General features: G+C 36.7%; 1 protein-coding gene across 1 annotated transcript in view; it reads left to right on the top strand.

The window, feature by feature from the left end:
* The first annotated feature begins 210 nt into the window (after window positions 1–210).
* LOC121740560 overlaps window positions 211–27,958 on the top strand; it is a 91,172-nt gene continuing 63,424 nt past the window's right edge. Inside the window, exon 1 of the mRNA XM_042133297.1 lies at window positions 211–343. Within this exon, the coding sequence (XP_041989231.1) occupies window positions 286–343 (58 nt within the window). The 5' untranslated portion in view covers window positions 211–285. The remainder of the gene's footprint in view (window positions 344–27,958) is intronic.

Here is a 27,958-nt window from a genome sequence, read left to right as displayed (position 1 = left end):
TTGTTAATTCACATTCCACGTCTAGTTAGATTTGCAGAACCTTTTAAACGTGAAGCACTAAATGTGTATATGGCTCTCAATAATTGGCATTGCCAAGATAAACGATGGAAATAATATTATGTTTCATCGAGTCGATTGTTATGATGCGGGACATGCCTAGCTTTAGCATTCGTAGCACCGCGTGCGTCCTGCGCGTCAGTGCGCCGGAGGCAGCGGGCTGCGCCGCTCGTGTTCTCGCAGCCCGCCGTTCAGGATCTCGCGTGTTGTGCAAATGATTTTGTTTTTATGGCGCTCATATTGCTGCAAGTGTTGGTGCTGGCCGTGACCGCGGGAGCCGTGGACGGTCAGTTTCTGTGTTCTATTGTCGATGCCACCACGTGGTCAACCTCGGAGTGTTTACGGCGGTCGACGCATGCGCGCCGCTCGTTAGCTTCCTCGGGTCAAACACCGGCCTAACCTCCGAAGCCTCTTTCGGGGCTCCGGCCTCCGAGTAAGTCTAGATGTAAGCGGCGGCGGCCGGGACACAGGCCAGGGTCCGGCGGACTCCTCGCCGGGAGCAGTTTTCCACGACATAGGTACGAACGTTTCCTGTCGGACGTCTCCGGCCCGAGTACTTCAATAGTATACATCCGGGCTCCGAAAGGAATAAATAATGAGCGAATAAAACACGTATTTATTCATTCGGACGCTTAGAAATGTAAAACAAAACGATTCAAACGAAAACCGAGTAATCAATGAATTTAAAGTCTGCGTAAAATTAAAAAAGAACGCAACCAAAACACGAATAGTGTCCTTGTAGACTCTACCCGCCACTACCTACTACGTCTCGTTTGAAACGAGTTTCGTTCACTGTTCCTCAAACAAATAAAGCATTAGGCGAGGTGTTACGCGTTTATTTTATCGCTAGCCTTTTCCCGCGGACCCGTCGCGTGGAAATTTCGGTGTTCGACGCCGTGGTCGAATATAAATAAACATGCGACGGGTCATACGCGCGGGGTTTGTGGAAGCAAATTGACTCTAAATTAGAGTCAATTCGAGCGACAACAATATGTCAATGTTTACGTTTGTGAGAGCTACGAGAGGCCATTTAAGGTAGACGTAAGACGGAGCGACTCGCTACCGCTAGTCGCTAGCTATAATATCTTCGGATAACGATCTCGTCGATTTAATCTCGGTAAGTGGGATCGTTTAAATGTATGCTACATTCCTAGATGCCGAACATGGACAATTTATCCGATTACGATAATGGAAACATTCGACCGAGTTAGCTCGATTTGGATGAAATATTTTATGATTTGAATGTCGGTTTTAGGAAACGCGGAACGTGTATTTAGCGGTTAACAAGTCCCCTGGTTGAGGAATATAAATTTTAAATAAGCCGATGGCCATGACGTAAACGCCAGATATTTTTGGTGTTTGTCATTCATTCGATTGTTCTATAGAGTAATAGTAAAACTCCTCAAGTTCAACAAAACATTAAAAAACCCTCCGTCTTGAAGCATTTGGAACATACAAAACTATTTACTCACAGTGTCCGAAAATGTAGAGCATTGTGAAAACTGCAAATTCAGAACTATTAACCTATAACAAGAAAGAGGAACTGAATTTTCTTCTATTCTAAATTATAAATCTGTTTATTAGCGGCACTAATAAAATAAATTCTAACTATAGAGTAGGTGATTAATAAAAACTGCATTACACATTTTCTTTACCAATGATGCATTGAGAGTTGAAAGCATTCTTTAAAACAAGAGTCGGGCTCTTGCACTATTTTGATATCACTGTTGTAAACTGTCAATGTATTTTCTAACTAAGTAACAAAAAATTAAACAAGTATACTATCTACGCTTTTACGCGTACTTCCAAAGCTACAATGACAATGTCCCTTCGTTCCTGATGCGGCCCATTTCCCACCACTTTTCAACAATATTATGTAGTTATGAGAAACGAAAACAACGTCGAGAAATATTAATATTAACTTGTTGACTTGCAGATACTTGAGCAAATACTGAAATATTTATGATAGAGCCTTGTTTTGGAGTCGCTTTCTTTTGAAATGCGTTGGTTCCAGCGCATTGTAAACATGATGTTGATATATTATTATTGATTTAAAGTTTAAAGTCAACAGTGTTTCTAGAAATTTTTTCGAGCCCTTTTGTCATTTTTAAAAATATCATCATCCAAAGTCCAAATCTGACTTTAATGCAGTCTAGAGAGTATTAGAGTCTCTTAGGACCATAGACATAATATATACTGTCGTACTTAGGACGAATATTTATCACTTGGTAAAGTTCAGACAAAAGAAGTGCTTAAAAACACACAAGTAGATGTTTTCCCGCCAATAATAAAATTATACGTGCTAAAAGAACGGGAATCGTACCAAATTTTATCGACAAAAAGTAGTCTATGTCTTTCCTCGTGGTCTACTTTAAGAGTAAGTTATGCTGTAAGGAGAAACAAGATAAGTATCATGTTTTATTATTTATTTTGGATTGAACCCCCATTTTTCTAAGCAGACACCTACGCTGTTTTCCCGGCAAATCTGCGAATACTGAGTAAATCATAATCGCGGAAAGTGGGTCGACGTTTATATTCGGAAAATGGGGAAAATTGCCGCAACACAACAGCGTTATGTATAAGTACTGTAATATTATGTATTGTAAATTGTAGGTATATTTTAAACAACATCGATATATGGATATTGAATCATCAAACATTTTTGTTTTAATTAAAATATATTAATTTAAGGACAATTTTTGTGCGGTTTCTTATAAGGCTTTTCGGCTGAACTTCTCTTAAAAGCGTGACAAAAGTATTTGTCTTAGCATCGTTGATTACACAATGCGCTTTCGTCTTCAATTTTCGTAATCTTCTTTTTTTTTTTCTTATAATGGTACTTCGACTATAACCATGGCCAGTGTCGAGTATAATATTATGGCGGGAAAACAATATTCTTTAATACAATTTTTTCTATATTATCGTCAGGTCAGTCAGGTCTAAAGTCTAGTCAAAGTCTAAGTATAAAGTCAAGAAGTCAAGTCGGTCGATTCAGTAAAGTGGTAGACGCTTTACTGAAACTTTCGATGGAGTTTTGGAGGGAACACAAAAGAGCACGTTTCTGGTCATCTTCTTTCATTCTTGAATGAGTCAGCGAACGCAACGCCAAGTGTCATTTTTAGTTACAAAGCGAAAGTTTTGGATACGGTCAGAGGGCATGTTGGCCTGTCGACTGCGCTATAACGCATGCCCTTGACGAACAGAAAAAGGCACAGTGTGGACAAAGCTTGTTGACGATTAGTGATTACAATCAAAAGCTCGCTGCCGATTGATACAACTCCTGTCAATCTCAGAAACCTCAGAAATCAATGGTTTTCTCCGTATGTAGGTAACCCCTCTTTCTTCAAATTTCTGCGCTGGAATATATTCAAGTAATTTATTCAATTATTCTGAAGCTTCTCCGGAAGATTGATTACTGTAAGTATCTAGGAAAATACATCGAATATTTGGCACTACTGATTAGCGTTTATATCAAAATATGGACAAAGGCCAAAGCCTTCAATAATACCATATAATACCTAAGACTTGGTCCTAAGGGCCTGATTACAGCTACCGAGTAGAGTGGCGAGAGAGTGCTCTCGGCCAAGTCTCGGCCAATCAAATTAGTCAAAACTACTGTAACGCCTATCTACTCGGTAGGTGTGATCGAGCCCTAAGTTATCGAACTTCTAGAAGAAGTTGTCACAACCCCTCTTTTTGCGTCGGGCGTTAAAAATGAAGCCATAAAACCGTAACTCCAACGTAAAGGGCAAGATAATCAGTAATCACAAACAAAATGTTTTGGCGATGTTTCGCGGTCACCTTGTCCTGCCACTTGCCTATAAATTGTTTGTCTCACTTCAAATTACCTAGGGGACTAGATATGCTAAGTTTGGGAAGGTTATTACTATCGATTCGTGATGTTTACGAGAATCGTATGATAAATAAACTTGCTTAACTTACTTTCTGGAAGATTCAGGAAAATTACTGCAAAACTCCTTCTTACCTACTTGAAAGGATTTTTTGACGATCGAGACAAACAATGGGTTTCTTGGAATAAGATCAATTAATTGAACTGCTGCTCTACATCCCAGAAACCCGCCCTTTGTGGGATTTCGTATAATGGAATAGTATTTTATGTTCACAAAGTGTAATTTTAAGCCCCATGGCTTTCTTTAATTTAAGGCCTGTACGTTTTTACAAATTATTTTTTTAAAACAAAGTTGGGCAAATAGTTTCTGGGACCGTTTTTATGTAGGCAGTATCCAAGAGGTGGTAGCGCGAAAATTTGGCGAGCGAGAGAGTAGTCGTTTTTTTTACAATAATTGAACCCTATATCTATTTGCCTGTATCCTTTTTTTGTTATTTTTATGTCATAGGTTTTTTCACCAAGGATAAGTAGTCGTTTAGACTTTCTGGATAATCGTCGCTCCCCTCTACATAAACATCTCAAATTTAATTCTACTTCAAAGTAAAATCTGAATTGGATAATTTTGGAAGCAGACGGAAAAGCAGTACTTCGGTGATAAAATTTAAGAATCCAAACATTGGTGCGAGACGGGGCGATTAGGGGAAGTCTTTGTAAAGTGGTCTTTCCGCATCTGGAAGGGTCTTGAAGACCATTGTTATTTCCGGTATCGATAGCCGTTCTTCAATAGACTCCATCTTTTGTTTCGGAAGTCTTCGGAATATAAATGTTTTCGTCCTGTCAGTCGGAGCAAGATATATGGGTAGAGATTGACAGAATATTTCACTCACGGAAAGAAAAATAAAGCTCCTAAGTTTTAATAAAACATATATCTTTGGAGTAATATCATTTGGAATACAGGGTAAATGTTTATTTGGGTCTACGTTTTTTGAGAAAAACAAAAGTGTTAAGGCGCTGCAGCCGGATAAGTCTATAATATTAACGTGCTAGAACGCTTTAGTATAGGACATAGGTATAATATTATGAAACATCAAACACCAATTTTTTATTTCATGTAAGAAAAGTTGCTGATATATACCTACTTAAAAAGCTTATAATATTTACATTTACAAGCTCATTCGCAAAGTCCCGAATCGGAATAAAACCTGTATTGTAAATGTTTTTCTAAGGTTCTACGTTACCCAAAAATACATTCAAATGATTTGAACTCGTATAAGGAAATTAGTATTTTCTCCAAAGTTCATTGAACCGTGTAATTACTCTCGTAAGCTGGTAAAAATTTGTTTGATAGTATTTGTTACAGAACATTTGATACAAGAGCAGTCGAGTGTTGAAAGCACAAAAATGCCATACGTACAAGCTTTGCCGCAGAAATTTTCCCACATTACTTATTTAGTTTCGGTAGTTCATACGCAACTTGCGTATGAACTACCGAAACGAGCATTTAATTTCTGCAATAACAAGTATTTCCTAATACTCAAAACTCTACGTATATAGCAAAATTTGTTAAAAAACTATTAACACGGAATTTACGTCATTAGAATGGAAAACGCACAGTAAAAGTTCCTGTATAATTCTTATTTAAGGATTATCCTAAATTACCACAAAAGAACATGACATACTTACATAATTCCAATTATAACCCAATAAACTTCGATTTGTATAAAAAGTTAGTATAAGAAGTTGTACAATAAGTTTTGTATAAAAAGTTAGCTCAAGTATGAAAACTAGTTACAAGGTACAACTGATCAGAATTATTGTATAAAAGTTCAGTTTATTATTGTATAAAAATTATTGTACAATCGAATTGTATAAAAGTTCGTTGCAGGGCGTTAGCTATGCTCTTGTTTTCATTTATCCGCTACTTAACATAATCGTATTACAATCTTAAGTATCTCTTACTCATTCTTTCTCATTACAAGAGTATAATTTCGCAATCAACATACATCCATAATTTATTCCGTAGAGTAATCTCGAGAACGGGAAGCACGGTGGATGGGCACATGTTTCCCCTATTAAAGCGTAATATCTCCTCTAATAAATATTTATCGTAATTATTGTGGGCGTATGCATTATTCTTTCCATTATTTATTGGCAATAACAGGCAGTGGCGGGGCAAGAACTAAATTTTATGTGGGCGAGATATATTCTGCGAGGCCCCCTGATGGATGATTCGAGACGACTGATTTAGTTTAAAAAAAAATTTTATACCCTTAAATCCTAAAAAAACCTCGAGGCCGCGGGCGGGCGCCCACATCGCCCACGCCTTACGAGTTACGCCGCCTCTGATAACAGAGTAATAATTGTGCACGGAATGAAAGATGTTACAAGGCTTCAGTGACACGAGCGCTGTTTTAACGCGCTGCGTTTGTTTGCTGCAAACACGAAATAGTCAAAGTCAAACGTGACAAAATATATAAGTATATCTAAGAATAGTTATAAAGAAATAATAAGTGTCTTCAAATTAAAATAATCGGCCAAGTGCGAGTCGGACTCGCGATCGAAGGTTCCGCACCGTTATAGAGCAAAAATAGGCCAAAAATTGTGTTTTTTGTATGCGAGCCCCCCTTACATTTTTATTATATGTGTATTATAGTTAGTATTAATTATTATTGAAGTACACATATATAATTAAGGCATTTTTGAAAATTTCAAGTGTTTCCATTATTGATAACGAGCAAAAAAAGCCAAAGAAATCACGTTTGTTGTATGGGAGCCCACGTTAGATATTAATTTTATTTTGTTTTAAGTTTTTGTTGTTATAGCGGCAATATAGATTTACTCAATCTGTGAAAATTTCAGAAGTCTAGCTATAGCGATTTTTGAGATATAGCCTGCAGACACACAGACGTACAGACAACGAAGTCTTAGTAATAGGGTCTCGTTTTTACCCTTTGGCTACGGAACCCTATAAAATAACGTAAAATAATTAGCTATTTTTGGAATAATAAAAATGTTCGGAGTTCTTAATAATTATTTAATCAACTATTATTTACATAATTAGATTATCTCGTATCTTTAGATGTCTTGGTCGAAATTAAAATTTAAAAGAATGCGTTATCGACGCTTAATTCAAACGATTACAAAGTAGCGAATGGTAATAAGCTTTTTCTGTTTACATTATATTGTAATTTATGTAGGTATTTTTGAAAGGAAACCGATAAGAATCGCTTTATGGACCCTTTGTCACTGATAAAGTTACCGCCTTTGGCGATCGCGATTCCCGAGTTGGGACATGCCGAGGATATTGAATTTAATAAATTTCGTATAACTTATCGTTGTTTCTTGCTGGAAATATAGGGAATAGTACAATGAGTTTCTAAAATACTTAGTAACATAGAATATCATTGGAATAGTAACTATGATAATGGAAATATAGGGAAACTCCTTAATATAAGCAACAATTGAAATTGAAAAACAATTACTGGAGGATGCAGGGACCAATGCCGAATTTACATTTTTTATGAGTGTAGGCTATTTTATTTCCGCCGCCCCCTGTAGGAGCACGCTCTCTAGGACGCTGCCGCCCCTAGGCCACGGGCCAAGGCCTATAACGGCCTACTTATAAATACAGGGATGAGGGATGGCATAGACCACGGTTCAAACTTGTACGAGTTTTACCAATGTTTCTTTTTAAATTTTTATTGATAAAAGATTAAAAATATTTAAAAATTAGCTCTACCAAACTGAGCTTTGAAAGCTTAATTTAGAGAAACCCGCTAAGTAATCTTCGTAGCCTTCGAAAAAAATCAACAGAAACAGCTTCTTTTGAGTATTGAAAAGTTGCTTGTATTCAGGAATTTTTAACCGACTTCCAAAACGAGGAGGTTATATATTCGGCTGTGGATATTTTTTTTTATTATTTTAAATTTTTTTATTTTTGTATGTTCAACGATTGCTCCGCCGCTTGTGAGCCGATTTTCGAAATTTTTGTTTTGTTGTATTAGGTTTTAGTCCGTAAAGTCAGTTAGCGGATTATTCACCCTTTATTTCCGTCAAGACTCAACTATAACTGTATTTTCCGTTTCACAACAACACACTAATCTTTCATTTAATTATGACTGTAATTTGTTCCGGTCGTAAGTCACAGTTTATTTCATATAGACTACGTCCGACTGTTTTTATGCTATTTACTAGCTGTCCCGGCAAACGTTTCTTTGCCATATAAAGTATTTCGCCCGTATTATTTTATTGAAGTGACTAAATAAGTATGTCACCATGGCAACGTCCATCGCTATCCCGTCGCACAAACAATAGTCGCCGGCAGTCTCGAGTTGTAATAATTTACTATTATTTATTCAACAAATGCACTTGTCAATATAAAAAGTACCCAGTAGCCGATTCTCAGAGCCACTGAATATGCATATGTCGTAGGATGATTTGATAAATCCGTGTTTTCGCGAAATCCCTAGAATTTTCGCGAAAATTCGAGTAGGATGATTTGATAAATCGACTTTTCGCGAAAATTCTAGGGATTTCGCGAAAACACGGATTTATCAAATCATCCTACGACACATATAAAATTTGGTTAAAATCAGTAAAGCCGTTTCGGAGGAGTACGCGGCCTGACATTGTGAAACGAGAATTTTATATATAAGATTTAATTATATTAATACATTATTAAAGACACCAGTGCCATTAAGTTACAAAAAATACAATTAAAATATATGAATTAATATGCGTTTTAGCTTGCGTAATTTTTGCCTTTTTTAATCTCAAACTACGCCTTACGTTGTGCTTTATAGTAAAATTAATTTGAGCAAGTCATTACAACGAGGAAATTGTAGGTACAAAACAATTTCCTCTACCAAATCAAGCTTTCAAAGCTTACGTTTATGGAATATTGTGCTAAATAATAATCTCAGTAATACAGTCCTTCGGGGCCTTACCTATACAAATTCTACATAATATTACTGTACTAATATGTGTTCTGTGATATTACATGATAATATTATTATGTTATGAATAATACAGCAGTGCTTTGTATTAAATTGTAAGATATTTTAGGTGCCTAAATAAACGTTTTCACAGTTTTAAGGAATCTAACAATAAACGAGTTTAATATCAATATCTTCTCGGTAAACCAGAAATGGCAATTATGCAGGATACCGCACGATAGAACCAAAGTAGGTATAAATACAGTATACCATCTTTGAGTACATGAATGAGTTACGGTATACTGACTACTGTTCTTTTGTACTGTTGTATTGTGAATAGAGGGTTATCCTTAATCTTTCTTGCGAAAGTATGAGTCGAAATAAGAATGCTTAGAGTATCATAAATAAAATGACTTTCTGATACTCAGGCACGCAGCTATCTGTATTGGTATTTCATTTTTGCATTGGCACAGAAAGTACAGAGCAACTGTTTGGAAAAAAAATTAAATCGTTGAACCTACATTTTTTTTTACTCCCACGCCCACCGCACACGGCCTGCCAGCACGCAGATTATCAGAAAAGGTTGTTCAAGGAAGTAGATATCGGAGTTTTGATACAACTGAAGCCTCAAGCCACATGACCGATTCATCATATCTTAGTCGATTAGAGCTTTTAGCAAACTAAAATATCACCGTAGCTCTACCTACCTACCTTAAGGGAATGTTCATTGTTCAGTTCAATAGTTCAGACGAAGTTCATATAAAAATTTGGTTCAAAAGCGACAACTGATAGGTGACAATCAATATTAACAACTAAAAGCTTCCTGACTGGCCTGGTCCTTATGGTCTCAATAAAAAAAAATAGTTACGATTTCCAACATGGCGGATTACAAGATGGCGAGACGCGATGGCAAAGACCTCCAGACGGCGGAACATTGCGCCAATTACTCACGTGTATGTCATAATAGCTCTTGTGATCACAGACCTAGCCACCTAGGTATCTACCTAGTACATATTATACAGGGTGTAACAAAACTAAGTGATAATACTTTAGGGTGTGTATGGGTCCTCTATAGATTCTAGACTCTAGAGAGTATGCTGTGCGAGTAGCACCGCTGAAAGATTTTTTTTCCCATCTTTGTATGGAAAAATTCATGGCGAGCGGGCCCTTGCCCATACAAATCACAAAAAATTTGCTCTTTCAGCGCTGCCACTTTCACAGACAACTCTATATTGTAAGGAACACATGCACAATAAAAAGTGTTATCACTTAGTTTTGTACTACTCTACACGCGAGCTCCAAGGCCTCCAAGGAATTACAACGAACTTACTTAGGTCAGTACTATTATAATATATTCTGTGCTTAGGTAAGGTTTGATTTATATTGCGTCCGCGTGAACGAGCGGTTCGGCCGCTACACCGCGACATCACAAGCAATTATTGTTATATCGATCTATTTGAATAGCGGCGCGGCGCGGCTGTAAATCGTTTATAATATTAGTATGATCTATGAACTGCGACTTTTCTATGCCGTACAAAGAAAACAAAATATAAGTATATGAAGTAAAATTATCCTCAAAAATAACTCTAAATTATTTTCTCTACGTGTATTTTAATGCGACTTAAAAATTAGCGAGTCTTTATGTTTTGCGTTATCGCTTGTATAATATTGTGTGAAATTAACATAAAATTGCTTGTAACCTAGAGGCTAGACTAAAGTTGGGTTATAGATACAGGTTTTTTCGCTGTTTTTAATTTAGTTTAAAAAAAGAAAAGTCCAAATCAAAAGTTGTGCCGTAGAAATTTTGGCGCTCTATTTTTGTTACGGCTAGGCTAGGTAAATATTATGATAAATTGATTGTAATACGGTATGAGGTATCTAAAGAATGGGATCATGAAAAAAAACGGCCAAGTGCGAGTCGGACTCGCGCTAGAAGGGTTCCGTACCGATACAAAGGAAAAATAGGCTAAAAATTGTCTTTATTTTTTATTTTATATTAATATTATTATTAATTAATTAAAGTACGCATGTAACCAAAGAATGTGTGAAAAATCAAGTGCCTACCTCTTGCCATTAGTGATATAGAGTGAAAAAGGCCGAAAAAATCACGTTTGTTGTATGAGAGCCCCCCTTACATATTAATTTTATTTCGTTTTCAGTATTTGTTGTTATAGCAGCAACATATATACACAATCTGTGAAAATTTCAGAAGTCTAGCTATAGCGGTTCTTGAGATACAGACAGACGGACAGACAACGAAGTTATACAAAGTCTTAGTAATTAAGTAGTAAAGTAATTAAATAACTTAGGATCCCGGTTTTATACTTTAGGTACGGAACCCTAATATGATAATATTATTATTAATTTAATCCGGAACGCGGTTTAATTAGGGTTCCGTAGTCAAGGAACCCTTATAGTTATAGTTTCGGTCTGTCCGTTCGTCTGTCTCTCCGCGATTTTGCTCAGAGGCTATAGGACCTACAAAACTGTAATTTGGCATGAATGCACATATTAATGATGCCGACAAAATGGTACATAAAATCTTTAAAAAATATATTTATTTATAGTACTTCCCCTGCACATCAAGCGGGTATGAATATTATTTTTCGCGTCCACCCGACGTAGGTGTCGTTGGATAGGTTTTTAAAAAATATTATGAGTATTCAAATATCATTTTCGGATTGATGGATCCATCAATGAAATATGAAGTTTTTAAGTGGCAAAAATCGTTAGTTAGTTCCCTTCTACCAGCTAAACGGTTGCTTCTGGAAATGTGAAAAAATTCACGGGAGTAGAAAATATTATGCTGAATTTAAAAGAAAAATTATCACGGCTTAGAAGACTTCAAAAGTTATCGAGTAATAGTCGATCAACTAAAAAAAATGTATTCGGCGAAGTATAAAGGAACTTTTCCTTCAAATTCCTTTGAACGTAACTGAGATGATGTTGTTAGTAGTGTAAAACACGTTATAAATGTACATTCATTGACCATACAAAAATTATCAAAACCTAGTACTTACTACGGAACCCTATATTGCGCGAATCCGACTCGCTCTTGGCCGATTTTATACATGTAATATTTTCCTCGTTAAATTGGACTAAATTATGAATTTAATTTAGTTACTTAATTCCAAAAATTAATATCTGATTTGCTCATTAAGTTGATAAAGCAAACTGTATTGAAATAATTCGAGATTGTTAACACCTTTAAATAGTTAAATGAAAATGTTTGGCCTTGATTAGCGCTTGTAACAGCGGTTCTGTCTGTATTGTACACACTTTTGATATTATTGGGACAGTCCCAATTAAATTGTTTGCATTAACGTCGTATAGAAGTTGCGAAATGGCTGGAGCATCGCCTAAATCAATAAACATTTTCCGGTTTATTTGCAATCATGTAGTATTGAGACATTTGATATTCGTTAAATTAATTATTATTCGATATCGATGCTAATTTATTGATTTCTCAGATCTATGTCCATGGGACACGGGGAAAGTTTGTCGTTTTATTGTAAATTATTGGTTTCTTATTTTTCTGTCTTATATTGACTTCACACATACTAAATATGATTTGTTTTAATGCTATGTGAAGTAAATATTATATAGTATATGATTATGAATCCTTTTATATTGAATAAAACTAAACTCAGCACTAGCTCACGCCGTGTCGTGGCATCCAATAGGTTCTAATTCGCTTGACCACCGCTTTTTGGTGCACGCGCATTCTCGACCATCCAAGCGCACACAAGCGAATCTACGCGTCATCACTGTAGGCACTCTGGCGAATTCGCGCGCATTCGTTCGACTTGTTGCGAATTTGATGCTTCGACGCGCTTCGACTCTGCGCTATTATAAATTGACCCTTACAACTGATACTCAAACATTTAAAGGCCTGTCCCCATTACACCAGAAGCGATGGTCGTATTAGTTGTAGTAATGTCGGCGAACACGTTGCGCGTTGGGAGGCCCCTTTTGGCGATTCGTGCGATGATTCAAGCTAACTGTCGTACGCCATTAACTTCGCTACTTTGTTTAATGGCTTAGTTTAAACGACACTAAGTATTAGTGCATTTTGTATGAAGAGTCTAGCAGAGCAGTTTTGTGCCAGCGATTTTCAGCGAAGCTACTTTAAAAGTTTATGTCCATTTCCCATATAATGAATATTTCAAGTCAACTTTTTATATCCATCCGTCCTTGATCCTACTATGGCTAGAACTACTAACATTCGTATTATAACAGCTATTGTAGTGTAAAATATGTATTCGGAATATCATCGATCGTATTTCGATCGATGTTTATTTTTGTATTACACTTGTAGTACAGGGTGTAGTATATGTGTGTACGGAGGGGGAAGAGGGTGGAGGGACGGGTACAAGGTCAGGGGCCCCGCTCAATGACTGAATACGTTGACACACTCGCGTACGGCCTTTGGACTTGATTCTGTATGTAAATTGTATGAGACACGCAATTTTCGCATTGGGTGTTCGTTACTCAATCGACTATTCGTTAATCACGTGTTCAGAATTTTTTGACAGCTTCACCGTGTAACGTAATTCATGGAGGATCCCTGGTATTGGGATTTCTCTTCACCCATTTATGTGTCGAAAATTATAATTTATAACACATGGCAATGATGGGTACATGTTTCTATGGAAGGCTCTTAGCATTGGTGAAAAGCTTTGTCCACACTGTGCCTTTTTCTGTTCGTCAAGGGCATGCGTTATAGCGCAATCAACAACGAACGTGAGGCATGCAAGCGATCAAAATCAAAATCAAAAATATTTTTATTCGGAGTAATTTTTTTACAAAAACTTTACCGAACGTCGATACTACGGTGCCTACCACCGGTTCGGGAACTAACCCGGCGAGAAGAACCGGCGTAAGAAACTCGCACGGGGCCATCTTTTACTAAAAAGATGGAAAATTACAATTTAAAACATATACAGTACAACACGGTCACATTAACCATGCATGCCTTCTGACCGTATCCAAAACTTCAAAAAGGAACGCAACGCCTATATTGTCAATATAGACGTTGCGTTCCTTGACGCTTTCAATTATTGAATGCGCCAATATGAAAGTTGATGACGAAAATTGAAGATGCATGTGCACAGTGTGGTCATAACTAATGCATAATAAAATTAATATCTTTCCAATATCTGTCATACTAATTTTACGTCGAAACTCAAAAGGTGACATACATACAATTTCGTATTTATAATAATATTTAAATAATTATGAATTTTACATGAAACTAGCATTGTTTTTGTACATTAATCTGTAAGTAGATATTATCATGACGAAATTGCGACTACAACTGTTATCAAGATACGGACATCCGCAATGCCGCACTACTCTCGTGAATATTATTACTCGAACGGGCAAAATGCGAGTATATTTACTATGGGGCCCGATTTTAATACTTCGAATGTCGTTTCGATCTGGGAGCCTATCCATAGACTCCACTGACTCACATTCTGCAACGCGCTAGAATCTAGATTAGGGGTTCCCAAACTTATTTTGTCTACTGCCCACTTTGAGAATAAATTATGTTTTAGCCCCCCCTCCTTTTTCACTTAAATTACAAATCACCCCCCAAGCCTCTACACAACGCCATCGTTTTTTTCTGGGTCCCATTACCCATACCGGCCCCCTTTAGACCTTCAGCGCCCACAAGGGGGCGTCAGCGCCCACAAGGGGGCGTCATCGCCCACTATGGTAAAGTCTGATCTAAACGATTGCCTGCGATGAAAACGTCAAGCACGAGAATAGGTCCCCGTAGTATGTCTAACTCTCGTGAGAGTAGCGCGGGTGATCGAAGAGCGCGTTATGGGAATTGGGCCCTGTGCTTCGGTTCTGATGATTTTGTATCACGCTATGTAAAATCCGGTAAAATCAATTCCGGAGCACGAAAGTTACCCAGCGCAAACCAAGTTCACCTTGAACTTGTTTTTTCTTTGATATTTTTGTTTGATAGTTATTTCTAACTAACTCCGTTGCGTCAAAACTCGTTTATCGCGCGGGAACCGTACATTTTCCGGGACAAAAGTATCCTATGTCCTTTCCCGGGACTCAAAGTATCTCACCAAATTTCAGCAAAATAGGTTCAGCGGTTTGAGCGCGAAGAGTAAAATACAGACAGACAGACACACTTTCGCATTTATAATATTAGTATGGATAGCTCCCACACCGGTTTCGCTGACGGTGGCCGGTTTCATTGAAACCAGGCCAGCTACGCAGGAGTAATTTTAAAGTGCCCAAGTGTGTGCGCAGTACACAAGAGCACTCTCTATTCCTTTTACTCTCACAACCCAGTGGGACGGAAGACCGACACGACCGGCGGGAGAACAGGCGCAGGACCGACTTTTTACATGCCCATCCGACGCATGGATCATCTTACTTGTCAGACAATCAGGTGATTAGCCTGCACTGTCCTAACCAAAATTGGTAATAACATGTTTCCAACGCGGGAATCGAACCCACGACCTCCGAGTCAAGAGCCGTGCTCTATACCACTAGACCACGGAGGCGTTATTAGTATGGATATTGAAGTATTGACTTATAATAAATAAAAAAAACAACTGGTAGCACTCTGGCATAGGCCGCAGAATTTCCTCTCCTACCGTCGGCAACTCTACTGCCTCCGTTTTTTGAGTACTTTCTTCCTAAATTCTGATTTCTATCGCGAGTGAAAGCATAGTATTACCCTAGCGATCGGAAGGTCTGATTTTTTTTTTCGAAAAGTCCGTCGATGCATGACTCGAGCAATTAGTCTTTAAATTGGGAATTATAGAAAAGGCCTCTGTCTGAAATTGATGATGATGAGTAGCAAGATAACAAAAAAGTGTTGTTATGAAAGACAACAACATAAATCCTTCGTCAGGCGAGCAATATCACGCGTGCACGAAATACTGAATAAAACTCACGTCTACGCTACGTACTTACTGTTTGACGCAAATCCCGTGCAAGAATATACGAGATTTATAAAAAAATAAAAGGAAAATCTCTAAAAAGTTGCCTAAATTAAACGTCTAGATATAAGAACGAGCACTCACTAACGCCCAGCTTGAATTTAGGTTTTTAACAAAAGCTAAAGACCGTACGACTGAAGTGGTAACCGTCACTAGACAGACAGACAGACACACTTTCACATTTAAATTATATTAGCATTTTTACGACTATCACGATTCCAAATAATTTCAGTCGAACCTCATTTATGTGCGACAGCAGAATTTATACCTACCGCGTAGTACGTGTATCCCTTTCCCTACGCCCTAGCTGGCTTCATATGACCCTTCCAAATCTGGATTAAGGGCTTAAAGGTGTGTGTTAAAGTGATATCAAGTTTATGAGCCAAAGAACCACAGTATAATATCATACAGTAGAGAAACTAAGGGGAACTATTAAAATGAAACTAGCTCAGCATATTGTTAAGAGGATACACCAAGGGCTAGAGAAATGAATAACAAGTATTTGTAAAATCTATTGCTGTCTCCCTAATCTCAAGCAGAGCGCGATAGAGACAACTCGACAAAAAATCTAATAAAATACAATAAGGCAGAAAATCAAAGATTAGTTGTCCCCTGATTTCTTTTCCAAGACCTAACCGATTTAAGTACTTTTTTCATTAGAAATTTAAGCAAGGCTTGAACTGTGTCCCTATGTTTTATTTTATTTGTATAATCTAGCCAAACTTGTTGTTGTTGTCAGGCCATTTTTTTGGTTTTTTGACTTTCATATATTTTTTATTAATTAAAATATGAAAAGAAAGAAAACATAGTGACATGCTTATAGTGGCCATAGATATTCAGGAAAAAAAATATAATTCTACCAGCATTATCCAGGGAGGAAACAGATGATAGCTTTTGTATGGCAAAACGGCCCTATTGTATATCCTCTCAGAAAAAAGTACCTATAACGCGTGATATATTGTTTTGCCATATTTTCGAGTGTGATTCGGGCGATATAATATAAAGATGGTCTACTGAGTATAATTTATATTGTGGTACAACTTACAGAGGGCGAAAACTAACCTTACTTACGCTTGCTAACTAGAAAACACTACTAAGTTAGTACTTAGTACTTACTAGTATTTATGTACTATTAAAGTGTAAACACTAATTCTAAGTACTAACTTAGCATACCTAGTACCTGTTTAAAGACATTCGCATCACTTACTCTTAAAGTTAGTTAAAATATCCACTGACTTCTTAAGCTAAAATTACTTCATATTCATACTTACCCTACATTCCTACCCGCCCCTACGAGTATTACCCTATTCCCTCTTAAAAGGACGGCAACGCACCTGCGGCTCTTCTGATGCTGCGAGTGTCCATGGGCGACGGAAGTTGCTTTCCATCAGGTGACCCGTTTGCTCGTTTGCCCTCTTATTTCAAGAATTTCATTAAAACAAAGTCGAGTAAGAATTAAATGAATCTGAGTGCGGTCGATAGAATATTGAGTTAAATAACCGATTCATCTAACGGGCAAAGATACATGTTTAGTCCTCGGGTAGGTCATTATTCGTGACCCTAAGACCTAACCTGACCTTCCCCAAGCCAGTTCGCTAACACCCTACTTGGGGAGCGTCTCTTATGGGTCTTTTATTAAGTGACTTATTTCTTATAATGTCGGCGCAACCCATTGTATTACCCCATGTTAAATTTGGACAACCCATTAATTTATTTTATGACCGTTCATACAATTTCAATTGACATAATGAGGCGAAACGCGTATTTATATATGAGAACGATGGAATATATTTTGCATATTAGGTTTAGGATTGGGGGCTCTTTGGATACATGATCTTCATCATGATGCATTCCTGCAGTTCACGTTTAAAGGTTTAGAGCTTCCGCTCTAGTCAGCTTATATAGGACACTGGTATAATTTTAGTGTTAAGGATTAAACTGACGCAGAGTTGTTATATTTCTGTTCCTATACCATATTTATATTTTAGGTTAGTCGTCTATAACGTGCCGTTATTTCTAAGAAAACTATGAAATCTCCATAGTTCACTTACGACAAGATAACTAGTTAACTTCTGCGCGTTATTATATTGCGAGTTGCATTTCTGACGCATTGCTTTCTTAAATTTTAGTTGAGGCGCTTACAACTTGAAGAAATCAAATTGGAACTACTTTTATAAAGCTTTTTAGTACGATTGTGTGTTATATCCAAGACGTCCACATTAAAAATTCCAAAAACAAGTCGCGGTCAGACATAAAGCAGTCTAGTTCGAGTGAAATAATTGTCGATGTTTTTGTTCAAACAGGTCTACTTATTTCCTTCGTGCTTAGAACCCGTGACTACAGTTCGCTTTAGGACTTTATGTGGTCGACATAGGAGCCTGTCGGAGGCAGAATGAGTCTGAATGGTCTGACTGCAGACTCATAGGCGGGGGACAAGTAGAGCTGGCCAAGGACGCCCTCTGCGGCACGCTTTCATTCAAACATCTAAACCTACTAGGGTTGTTTATAAGTTTTATCGACATTCTTGGATTGGCGAAATGTTACTTTACCAACTTTGTTGTTTGGCTTATCCAAACGACTTCGATTTGATTTTGTTGATATATATATATGTAATAGTAATTATCAGTTAGCATTCGTATTCAAAAAGGATAAAAATCTTTGGCTTAATTAATAAACGGAGGATGAGATATGATTTATGAATAACGTGTCCATGTTGGAAAGCTTAAGACAATGACATCCACATGGGCTAGTTGCTCGACCTGTCTTATTTCAAGCTTGTTATTCAGATTAATGACCGGTTTATATATTCAAATTTCAACGGCGTTGTTAATTGGTTATGGTTTTGGAGCTAGCCAATCAAAAGCTCCACATTATAAAATAAAGCAAAAAAAAAAAACCCAAAACCCAAACGTTCCAAAATACAAGGAAAATGTGAGAAAATGCTGTACTACATTGTATAGAACTCTGATTAATGGCGAACAAGATGGATTGTCAGGTAGCGTCTAGATTTATAATGTGACGACGTTGGCCTAGGTCATTTGTACCCATCACTCCGTCCCGCTCCTGCATAATGGCGTGACGTAATCGAAGCTTATAGTCTATACTCTATACCTAGTTTATAAGTTTATACCTAGATCGGTAGGGGTGGAAAAAATTGGGTTGTTCTCCGGAAGTGCCGGCAGAAGAAAAAGCGAAACATGTGCCTGCACTGAGGCATATATTTTCCTGCGTGGTAGAAAGAGAGGTGATATTCTCTTACGAATTTTTTAATGATCCGATCAGGTGGTTAAGTTCTTGAAGTTAGCCTATTAAAAAACGCTAATGAATAGGTACAATTTTGTCAAAACAACTCCGAAACCGGGCATTAGTCTGCAAAATGTTTTTTTCAACTGGCGACACAATCCTAAACGTTTTTGGGGCTATATGTATAGTATATATTACGTCGCAGACGCAGAACGTTGCAGTCAACAAGTCGGCTAAGCGACGTATAGCCATGTGATTAAATGGCGTTGTTCAGTCAAAGGGCTAGCTGTATGATTGAACGGCTATTTTAACTAGTTGGCTGCGACATATATATTATATAGATAATGTTATATTAAATTTCAATCTGCCCTCGCTCCAATGCTCACAAGTAATGAGCTCAGATGAAATATATTATATATCGCACGACATAACTTTCCCAAATAGGAAAATACTCCGGCTAAAATTTAATATCAATAACACATTTTCCCGGTGTGATAAAGGAAATCGTTTTATTACAAAACTTGCTACATACTTTTGACATACTTTATAACAGGTATAGCCCAATCACCGAACACGTGGAAACCATTGACCTATATAGCTTCTTGTCTCTTTCATTTACATGTGTAAAATATCGCTATAGCGCCACTTGCCAGCTGCCCCTACTTCTTACATTTTTAGCATCGTAATCCAAAAACCAGGCTTAGCCACTCAGTATAAAACTATCCTAACTATCAGCACTTTAATCCGCCTTCCCTCTTAAAGAGGTCTTCCACCTCAGCTTTTAGCTCATGAAATTATCGAAACTATCGACATTCTGGTCAGATCCGCAAATCCCTAGCCCAAACAACAGATGGGCATACAAGTTCGGGACCGGAATTGTCTGAATCAGGTTTGTATGGATGGTCCGATCGTTAGAATCTGTGGGAACGCGTCTTATTAGCAGGCCTCTAATATGTAACCCGACACCAGCAACTAGGTCGAATATGAGACGTTTTTTATCTACCTATCCATTGTCTTATCGGAAACTGCTTTGCTTGAATTGAGTTTTTGAAGTCTATAGATTCATAGATTATCCAAAGGTGAGAGATAGAACAAAACAGCCAAAGGTGGAGATGGCGGTACACAGAAATTTGGTCGGGGAAAATGTACCTAAATATGTCCAAAGTCTAGAAAGATCATGGCTAACCTTGACATGACATTCGACCAATTGGTCCTACGTTTACCTGTGAAAGAATTTTCCTAAACACAACATTTAGGCTTTATTTTACGCCAGATTCCTGTGAGGCCGTGACACTCACACGGCAAAATAAATATGTGCCAAAATTGACTCTCCTGTTTATGGAAGTATTTTACTATACAGAATATTAAGTAAGATCTAAATAAAATAACTCTCAAAAGGCACTACAAAACCCACATAATTGGAGGACTTGGAAAATCAATTTCCCCACAAAGGAGGGGCGGAAATAGTCCATAATGAACACGTCATAACATGTCCCCGCGTGTCCCCGCCTAATGACCTGGAAGATCAACAGTTTTCCGACCTGATTCACACTACAGGAGTGGCAGTTTCACTTGAAAATTCTGAAAATGGAGGTAACTTCTCTTAAGGCCCGAATATACGGGGCTGCCGATCCATTTTCAGTTACGCACGAGTCCAAGTCGGCCAGCGATCAGTCTGACTGGATCGATCAGCCTTCTCGTATATTGGAGACTTGAGTAGCTTTTTATCTTCTCTGTACTTTGCTCGATTAAATTTTTTTTGCATCAAATACGTTCCAAAATTACAGGAACGATTTTTAACGAATCAAACATGAATATGTAATTGATACAGAGTTGACACCATGTAAGGTTTTGGTCGCAGTCGCGGGATTTTCTTTAGTCGCACAATTTCAACAAATGCTTTAAATAGACAATTATTTTGTAATTATGTGTATCCCGTTTCGATTACTGTCTCTGTAATAGAACGTAAACATATCGCATAACGTATTGTTGAATGTTTACAACGAGATAATTAGTCCACGTAATTATTCTCTCCCGACGTTCTTAAATGACAAAGAGTAAAATGTAGAAGTGTCAAATGATATTTAGAGGTTTGATGCTACTCTTATTCCTCACTGAGCTTAGAGCTCAATGAATGTAGAGCTGCTCAAATGCCCGTAAAAATTAATTGTTTAAATTATTGGACAGAGTTGAATAGGCATGATGACTATTTTTTTTTTCTTATCGGTAATTGAAAGACACTTAAAAAATAGAAACATCGTTGAAAGAATTACTCTGATAGCTTAAAAATTCACCAAGATATGACAATTCAAATATCTCATAAAAAAGACCTGCCCGAAACGCTCCATACAAAGTGCTACGAAAGTATGACGTCAGTCTTTCGTAGTTTGTTCGTCAGGTATATTAAATATTGCGTTTATGAAAGTGATTTCATAACAAAAGTTGCTTTTAATTGCATAAGTTATCGAATTATATACAAATATTAAGAAACTTAATTGAAAAAAAATTCGACTTGAATATCCAACTTTGAAGGCGCATAACAAAAAAAAATACAAATGCTATCAAGTTGAAATTTTGGGAACACTTATTTTTTACAGTGATTTTTTTATTTTATTAACAAAATTCGCTAATCTTTGACCTTGTCATCATCCCTATTGAATATACAATTAAACTAGACGACCTCTGTGGCTCAGTGGTGAGCGCGTCGGTAGCTCAAGCCGGGGGTCGCGGGTTCGAATCCCGCCGACGGAACAAAAAGTTTTCAATGTTCCTGGGTCTGGATGTGTATTAAATATGTGTATGATATAATAAAAATCTTAAATATATGTATGGTATAAAAGTATTAAATATATTTCCGTTGTCTGGTACCTGTAACACAAGTCCTTTAGGTACTTAGCACGGGGCCAGACTGACGTGGTGTGAAGCGTCCATAGATATTATTATTATTAATATTATTATTATTAAACTATTTTGTTGTGGCCTGTTTCGTTCTAGAAAAACTTATCAAAAGAGTAGAGCCTGTACCATTTTTTTCATCATCAAAATTACGTTTGTAACACTCTCCAATTCCTTGTTGTATAATTACTATAAAAAGTATTTTGTATTTTTAGATATGACGCATTTTCTAGTCCTAAAACTAAAGCCTACTCTTGAGAGCTTTGCCCCATAATCTTGACGGAAGACTAGAACCATTTTTTCATTGATCAAAACTAATTCTATAACGCCCTCCTATTCCCTATGATCACAATGAGATAGGTGTTGGTGATGTAGTAACGTGTTCTCACCCCACTGCATGAGAATCAGCCTTTATACTCCCCCGGGCCTCAAGCGATGTAGAGCAGGTAGCGCAGAGGTGGCAGACCTAACGAGCTTAAGGAGCAAATAGGTTACGAATAATAAAAACTAAGTCTAATTATGTAGGTGTATATTAAACATTATAAGAAATGTTTTGCTCAGAGCATTGCCTTGTTACATAATTAATATTAATTGAATGAATTTTGCTAAAAGAAAATTGGTGAAAAACTGCGGTTCATTAAATAATTTGCGATTTTTTATGGTTTTAGCAAAATTGATAAACCACACTTTTTAAAGCAATTATTTTCATTATTCTGTTAAACTTTTAAGATTACTGTAATTATCTTACAAATTAAATAAATACTTAATTTTGTAAAGACTTAATGCTAAAAGACAAGAGAAGAAATAGCGTCAAAAACAGTAATTTCGCATTCATTTACTAAAGTGTAAAAAAGAGAACCGGATACTATTCGTGCTAAACGTCCAATTTATAAAGTAAAGATGATAATGGATTACAAAACTTTTTTTAAGACTTTTTAATAAAATTATTACTTATCACCGTTAAAATGGCAGTCAAACACCTGTAAATTGTATGGTAAAAGTAAAACATACAAATACATACAAATAAATTGTAAACCATAAGACTTTACAAAAATAAAAGATGGCGTCGAAAAAAATTCTAGTGATGTTTCGCATCTACCAACTGATCTGTGGCCGACGTCACAGTTAATGAAGTGTTTTTGTATGGAGTTCGGCCTTGGGGCTCGCTAGACGAATTTAGACGTAACGAACGGCCCAATGTTTGTAATCGTGAGGCACTCGCGGGGGAGGGCGTGCACCTTGAAATCCGACTTAACCCTGCGTTAATACACAGAGGTCTTGACCGTGACCATGTCAACATGGGCCTTTTTGACCACTGAATAAAAAAATGTTGTTTATGACTATGTGAATATGATTCGTACTTTTTTAGGGTTCCGTACCTAAAGGGTAAAAACGGGACCCTATTCTTCTTCTCCCCTAATACCCTATTCCCTCTTAAAATGCGACTTCCATCAGGTGACCCGTTTGCTCGTTTGCCCTTTATTTTATATTAAAAAAAACCGAATGATATTTGCGTTTTAAAATATTTTGTTTCTACATAATACCTAACTTATTTCCATTCACAAATTTTTTGTTTATTCATACACTACCTGTCCCTGCAAACGTTGTTTTGCCATACAAAGTACTAGAAATTCCGCGCGGCTTCGCCCGCGTAAATTAGATATTTCACAGACAAATAAGTCACACAAAAAATAGCCTATGATCCTTCACGTGGTCTATTCTTCTTATCTGTGCCAAATAGCAGAAAAATTGCTCCAGTAGTTCGTGAGATAAGCCCTTTCAAGTAATTTCCCCCGTTTTTTCCTCATTTTCCTCTACTTATTCGCTCCTATTAGTCTTAGCGTAATTAAGCGCGTCCTTACTCGATAAATGGGCTATCTAACACTGAAAGAATTTTTCAAATCGGACCAGTAGTTACTGGGATTAGCGCGTTCAAACAAACAAACAAACTCTTCCGCTTTATAATATAAAAAGTATAGATATTAGTATAGATTCAAAACATAGTTTCATCGATACTCAAAACCTAAATACCTACTTAATAAATAGTTTTACAGTGAATAAGCATTAAGCATCTTTACAAAACCTTCAGAGAAAACACGAAACTCTATCAGCCGAAATAAGAAAAATACGTCCATGATAAGAAAAACATTGGATATTTTAGTAACGTATGTTCTTTATTTCAATTGAAATGTTAGCGACTTCGCTTTTAAATACCACATCTTCAAAAATGTAGAGTACTTACATAGTTGTCACTATTATGTGTATTTGGTAGCGCTCTACTTACTGAACATTATTTCAGTAGATTCGATTGCTAAACTTTCACCAAAATGCTACGTTAGCGAATCTTACAAAATCGTAATCTTAAGATTCGATCGATTAAAAGTTGCTACGAAAATACTAGTGTTCAACTAAATAAGCATTATCTGTAGATCCGCTAGTTTTTACACCGAAACTCTTAATTTTACCAATTTTGGGAAAAATAATAATTAATATTATGTTTAAATGCCGAGATCAAATATTATTAACGTATGATAGGTACACACTTAGTACAAAGTTACAAACTAACAAATAAAAAAAACGTACTTACAGCATACTATCCTTAAAAGTTACCAGTAGCATGCGTATTCAAAACAATACAATGTAAGTACAGTGCTGGAAAATGTGAGTACAGCTGTACCTACACAGTGTTTTTCAGTATACATATTCGATGGCGGTCAGCGGAGCCCAGTGCGGCCTCCTACGTCACCGGTAGCTCACTGTGACGGAGCGCCCACGCCGCACGCGACGTGTAATACTATATTAATAGATCTCTATTCATAGTTCATATTATTGTTGTATGTTTTACATATTTCTTTACTCGTATATTTAACTATTAAAAATCGGAAAAAGCTGGTATAATGTCAGTTAGGTTTGGTTATGCTGCGTTTCAGATTGATATTATATCGCATATATAGAGACAACTTTATGTCATGGTTTAAAAATTGTGCGGAGGATTGTACTTAGCTAACGCCTCCGTGGTCTAGTGGTATAGAGCGCGGCTCTTGACTCGGAGGTCGTGGGTTCGATTCCTGCGTTGGAAACATGTTATTTCCAAGTTTGGTTAGGACAATGCAGGATGATCACCTGATTGTCTGATAAGTAAGATGATCCATGCGTCGGATGGGCATGTAAAAAGTCGGTCCTGCGCCTGATCTCTCGCCGGTCGTGTCGGTCTTCCGTCCCACTGGGTTATGAGAGTAAAGGAATAGAGAGTGCTCTTGTGTACTGCGCACACACTTGGGCACTATAAAATTACTCCTGCGTAGCTGGCCTGGTTTCAATGAAACCGGCCACCGTCACCGAAACCGGTGTGGGAGCTATTATTATTATTATTTATTTTAGCTAAAGTTTTTTTTTAGTATATAATTTTATACATATTTTTGTTCTGTTAGTCCAGTCGGTTAGCACTTAGCCATATTAGCAGAAATAAAAGTATTTTTAAGTAATGCTCAAAGCCAGGTAATGATGGTGAGAGTGCCCACTTCCAGCGTTTATGTATTAGCATAATATTTTTTTCCTAATCTGAACCTAGGCAACTCGTATCTAGAGATAAAAAAGTTAAAATATATATTAAACGAGCTTTTGCCCGCGGCTTCGCTCGCATTAAGAAGTATTATATACAAACTTTCATCCCCTATTTTAACCCCTTGGGGTTGGAATTTATCAAAATCCTTTCTTAGCGGATGCCTTCGTTATAACATCTACCTGCATGCAAAATTTCAGCCCGATCCGTCCAGTGGTTTGGGCTGTGCGTTGATAGATCACCATGTGACATGTCAGTCAGTCGCCTTTGAGTTTTATATATATAGATTTTACAGGAAAATTGTGAAATATGCGTTCCAACTAATCTACGACTATTGCGTTATAACATTATCATTTGTTTTATCACTATCGGGCAACGTTTTGCCGCACGTAGAGCAATATTATACAATTTTCATCTGTCATATTGGTCGTTTAACGAAATCTGAAATATTATAACACATTGAAAGATGTCATTTTAGACCCCTCTTTTTAAGTGCTTGGAGTAAATGGCCAATTTATCATAATATGAGCCATTCCAAATGGACGGCTCGTGTATGGCCAGCTTAAATCGTAAACATTAAATACTCTATATAAGTACATTATTGGGGCTATACATATTTTATTAATTACGTGAATTTAGTATTAGGTCCCTTCCTGGCCCTTTTTGATGAATATTAATTATTCTTAATTATTGTATCAGTATTAGTTGAGGTTTACCGAAGTTACTAACAAATGAGAAATTAGGTAAGGTTTTAAACCTAAAGTAAAACTAAAACATGAGCTTCACCCACGTACTTGGAAGTGGCAGATAACTAAAGAACGATTATGCTGTTTTTCCCGTAAACAATTTTGAGCCTTTTTTTGTTTGACAGGCTAAAAATGATAAGAGGTGATTTCAAAATTCATGTAATAGTTGAAAACCATTGCATAAAATACTCGGAACCACTGCCTGTGGTTCCCTAGTTTTAGACCAAGACTCGCGCTTCGATATGGCACCATATTATATATTTTACAGAAAAAAAATCCTTAGACCAGAATTTTTCATTTGACCACGACTTTTTACCCCAACATGCGTAGGGGGTGAATTTTATTATTCACGAGCTTTTTCCCGCGGCTTCGCTCGCGTTAAGAAGTACCTATTATTATATACAAACTTTCATCCCCTATTTGAACCCCTTGGGGTTGGAATTTATCAAAATCCTTTCTTAGCGGATGCCTACGTCATAACATCTACCTGCATGCCAAATTTCAGCCGGATCCGTCCAGTGGTTTGGGCTGGACGTTGATAGATCACTATGTCAATCAGTCAGTCACCTTTGAGTTTTATATATATAGATTTCCTACGACAAATTGTTGTAACACTTAAGTCGCTTCAACTTATTAATACTTATTATATTATGCGGATCAGGAAGCGGTCCGCTTGTTATTCCTGTCTGATACGATCCATCGATCATCGCTCGAATCCTCCGAGGATCAGTCCAAGGACGCTAAGTTTACTCAACCGCAAAAGTGACGTAAGTCAAGTTTTCAAAATGTGATTTTTCCCTTTTATGATGGAATCAAAAAAGGCAGTTAGTTGAATGTAGAGTAAAATATTTTTATAAAAACATCTAAATGTCTTCAAGCTATTTCTAAAAAATATTTTTCGTATTTGTCTTTAGAAATATGGGTAATTACGTAATTTTATTAACTTTTTTGATAAACGATTGCTATTTTATTGAACACTAACGCTTAATGCAAATGAACTGAACCAAATTTGGTGGATACAGCTCCCGATGATCTCAGAAGACACAAATCAGAGCAGGTGCACTGTGCAGGTACATTCATATTTTATTCATCTTTTGTTTATTGAACATTGACGTGTTTTAGAACATTTTACATTACTTAATGTTTGATAAAACTTTGAAATCTTGACTCAAATCATTTTCTATTATTTTTTTGTGCAATTCTTGCGTACTTGAACAAAATTTTAATTATCGCGTATGCGAATATTTATCTTCAATATTCGCGAAAGCGAATGCGAATATTTTAATATTTCAAAAAAAAAAAACGCGCGTAAAATGTTCGACAGGTTTGACGTTTCGTGTCGCCCTTGTTTAAATTGAACACAGTCGAAGCGATATTGCTTATAGTCTGTTAAGAAAGTGAAGAAATTAAAAAATTGCAACATCGTAGTGTCATCCCTTTTTTCTCAGATTGATTTGAAAGGGATGACACTACGATGTTGCTACTTTTTAATTTCTTCACTTTCTTGACAGACTATAATTGAATGAATTTAGTCACAGAAAGTTCATTCTAAAAGTTTTGTTTTGTTTTGAGGTTAGTTTTATGTTTTATGTTTCAAGTAATTGTTTAGTTTTTTAGTAAATAGAAATTGTAAACTTTATTTAAAAATGATAGTAAAGTAATAACATACTAAGTACTAAATGAAACCTTACATAGTTGTA

Source organism: Aricia agestis, chromosome 3, assembly GCF_905147365.1.
Source record: "Aricia agestis chromosome 3, ilAriAges1.1, whole genome shotgun sequence".
Lineage (NCBI taxonomy): Eukaryota > Metazoa > Arthropoda > Insecta > Lepidoptera > Lycaenidae > Aricia > Aricia agestis.
This window is presented reverse-complemented; position numbering and strand designations above follow the sequence as displayed.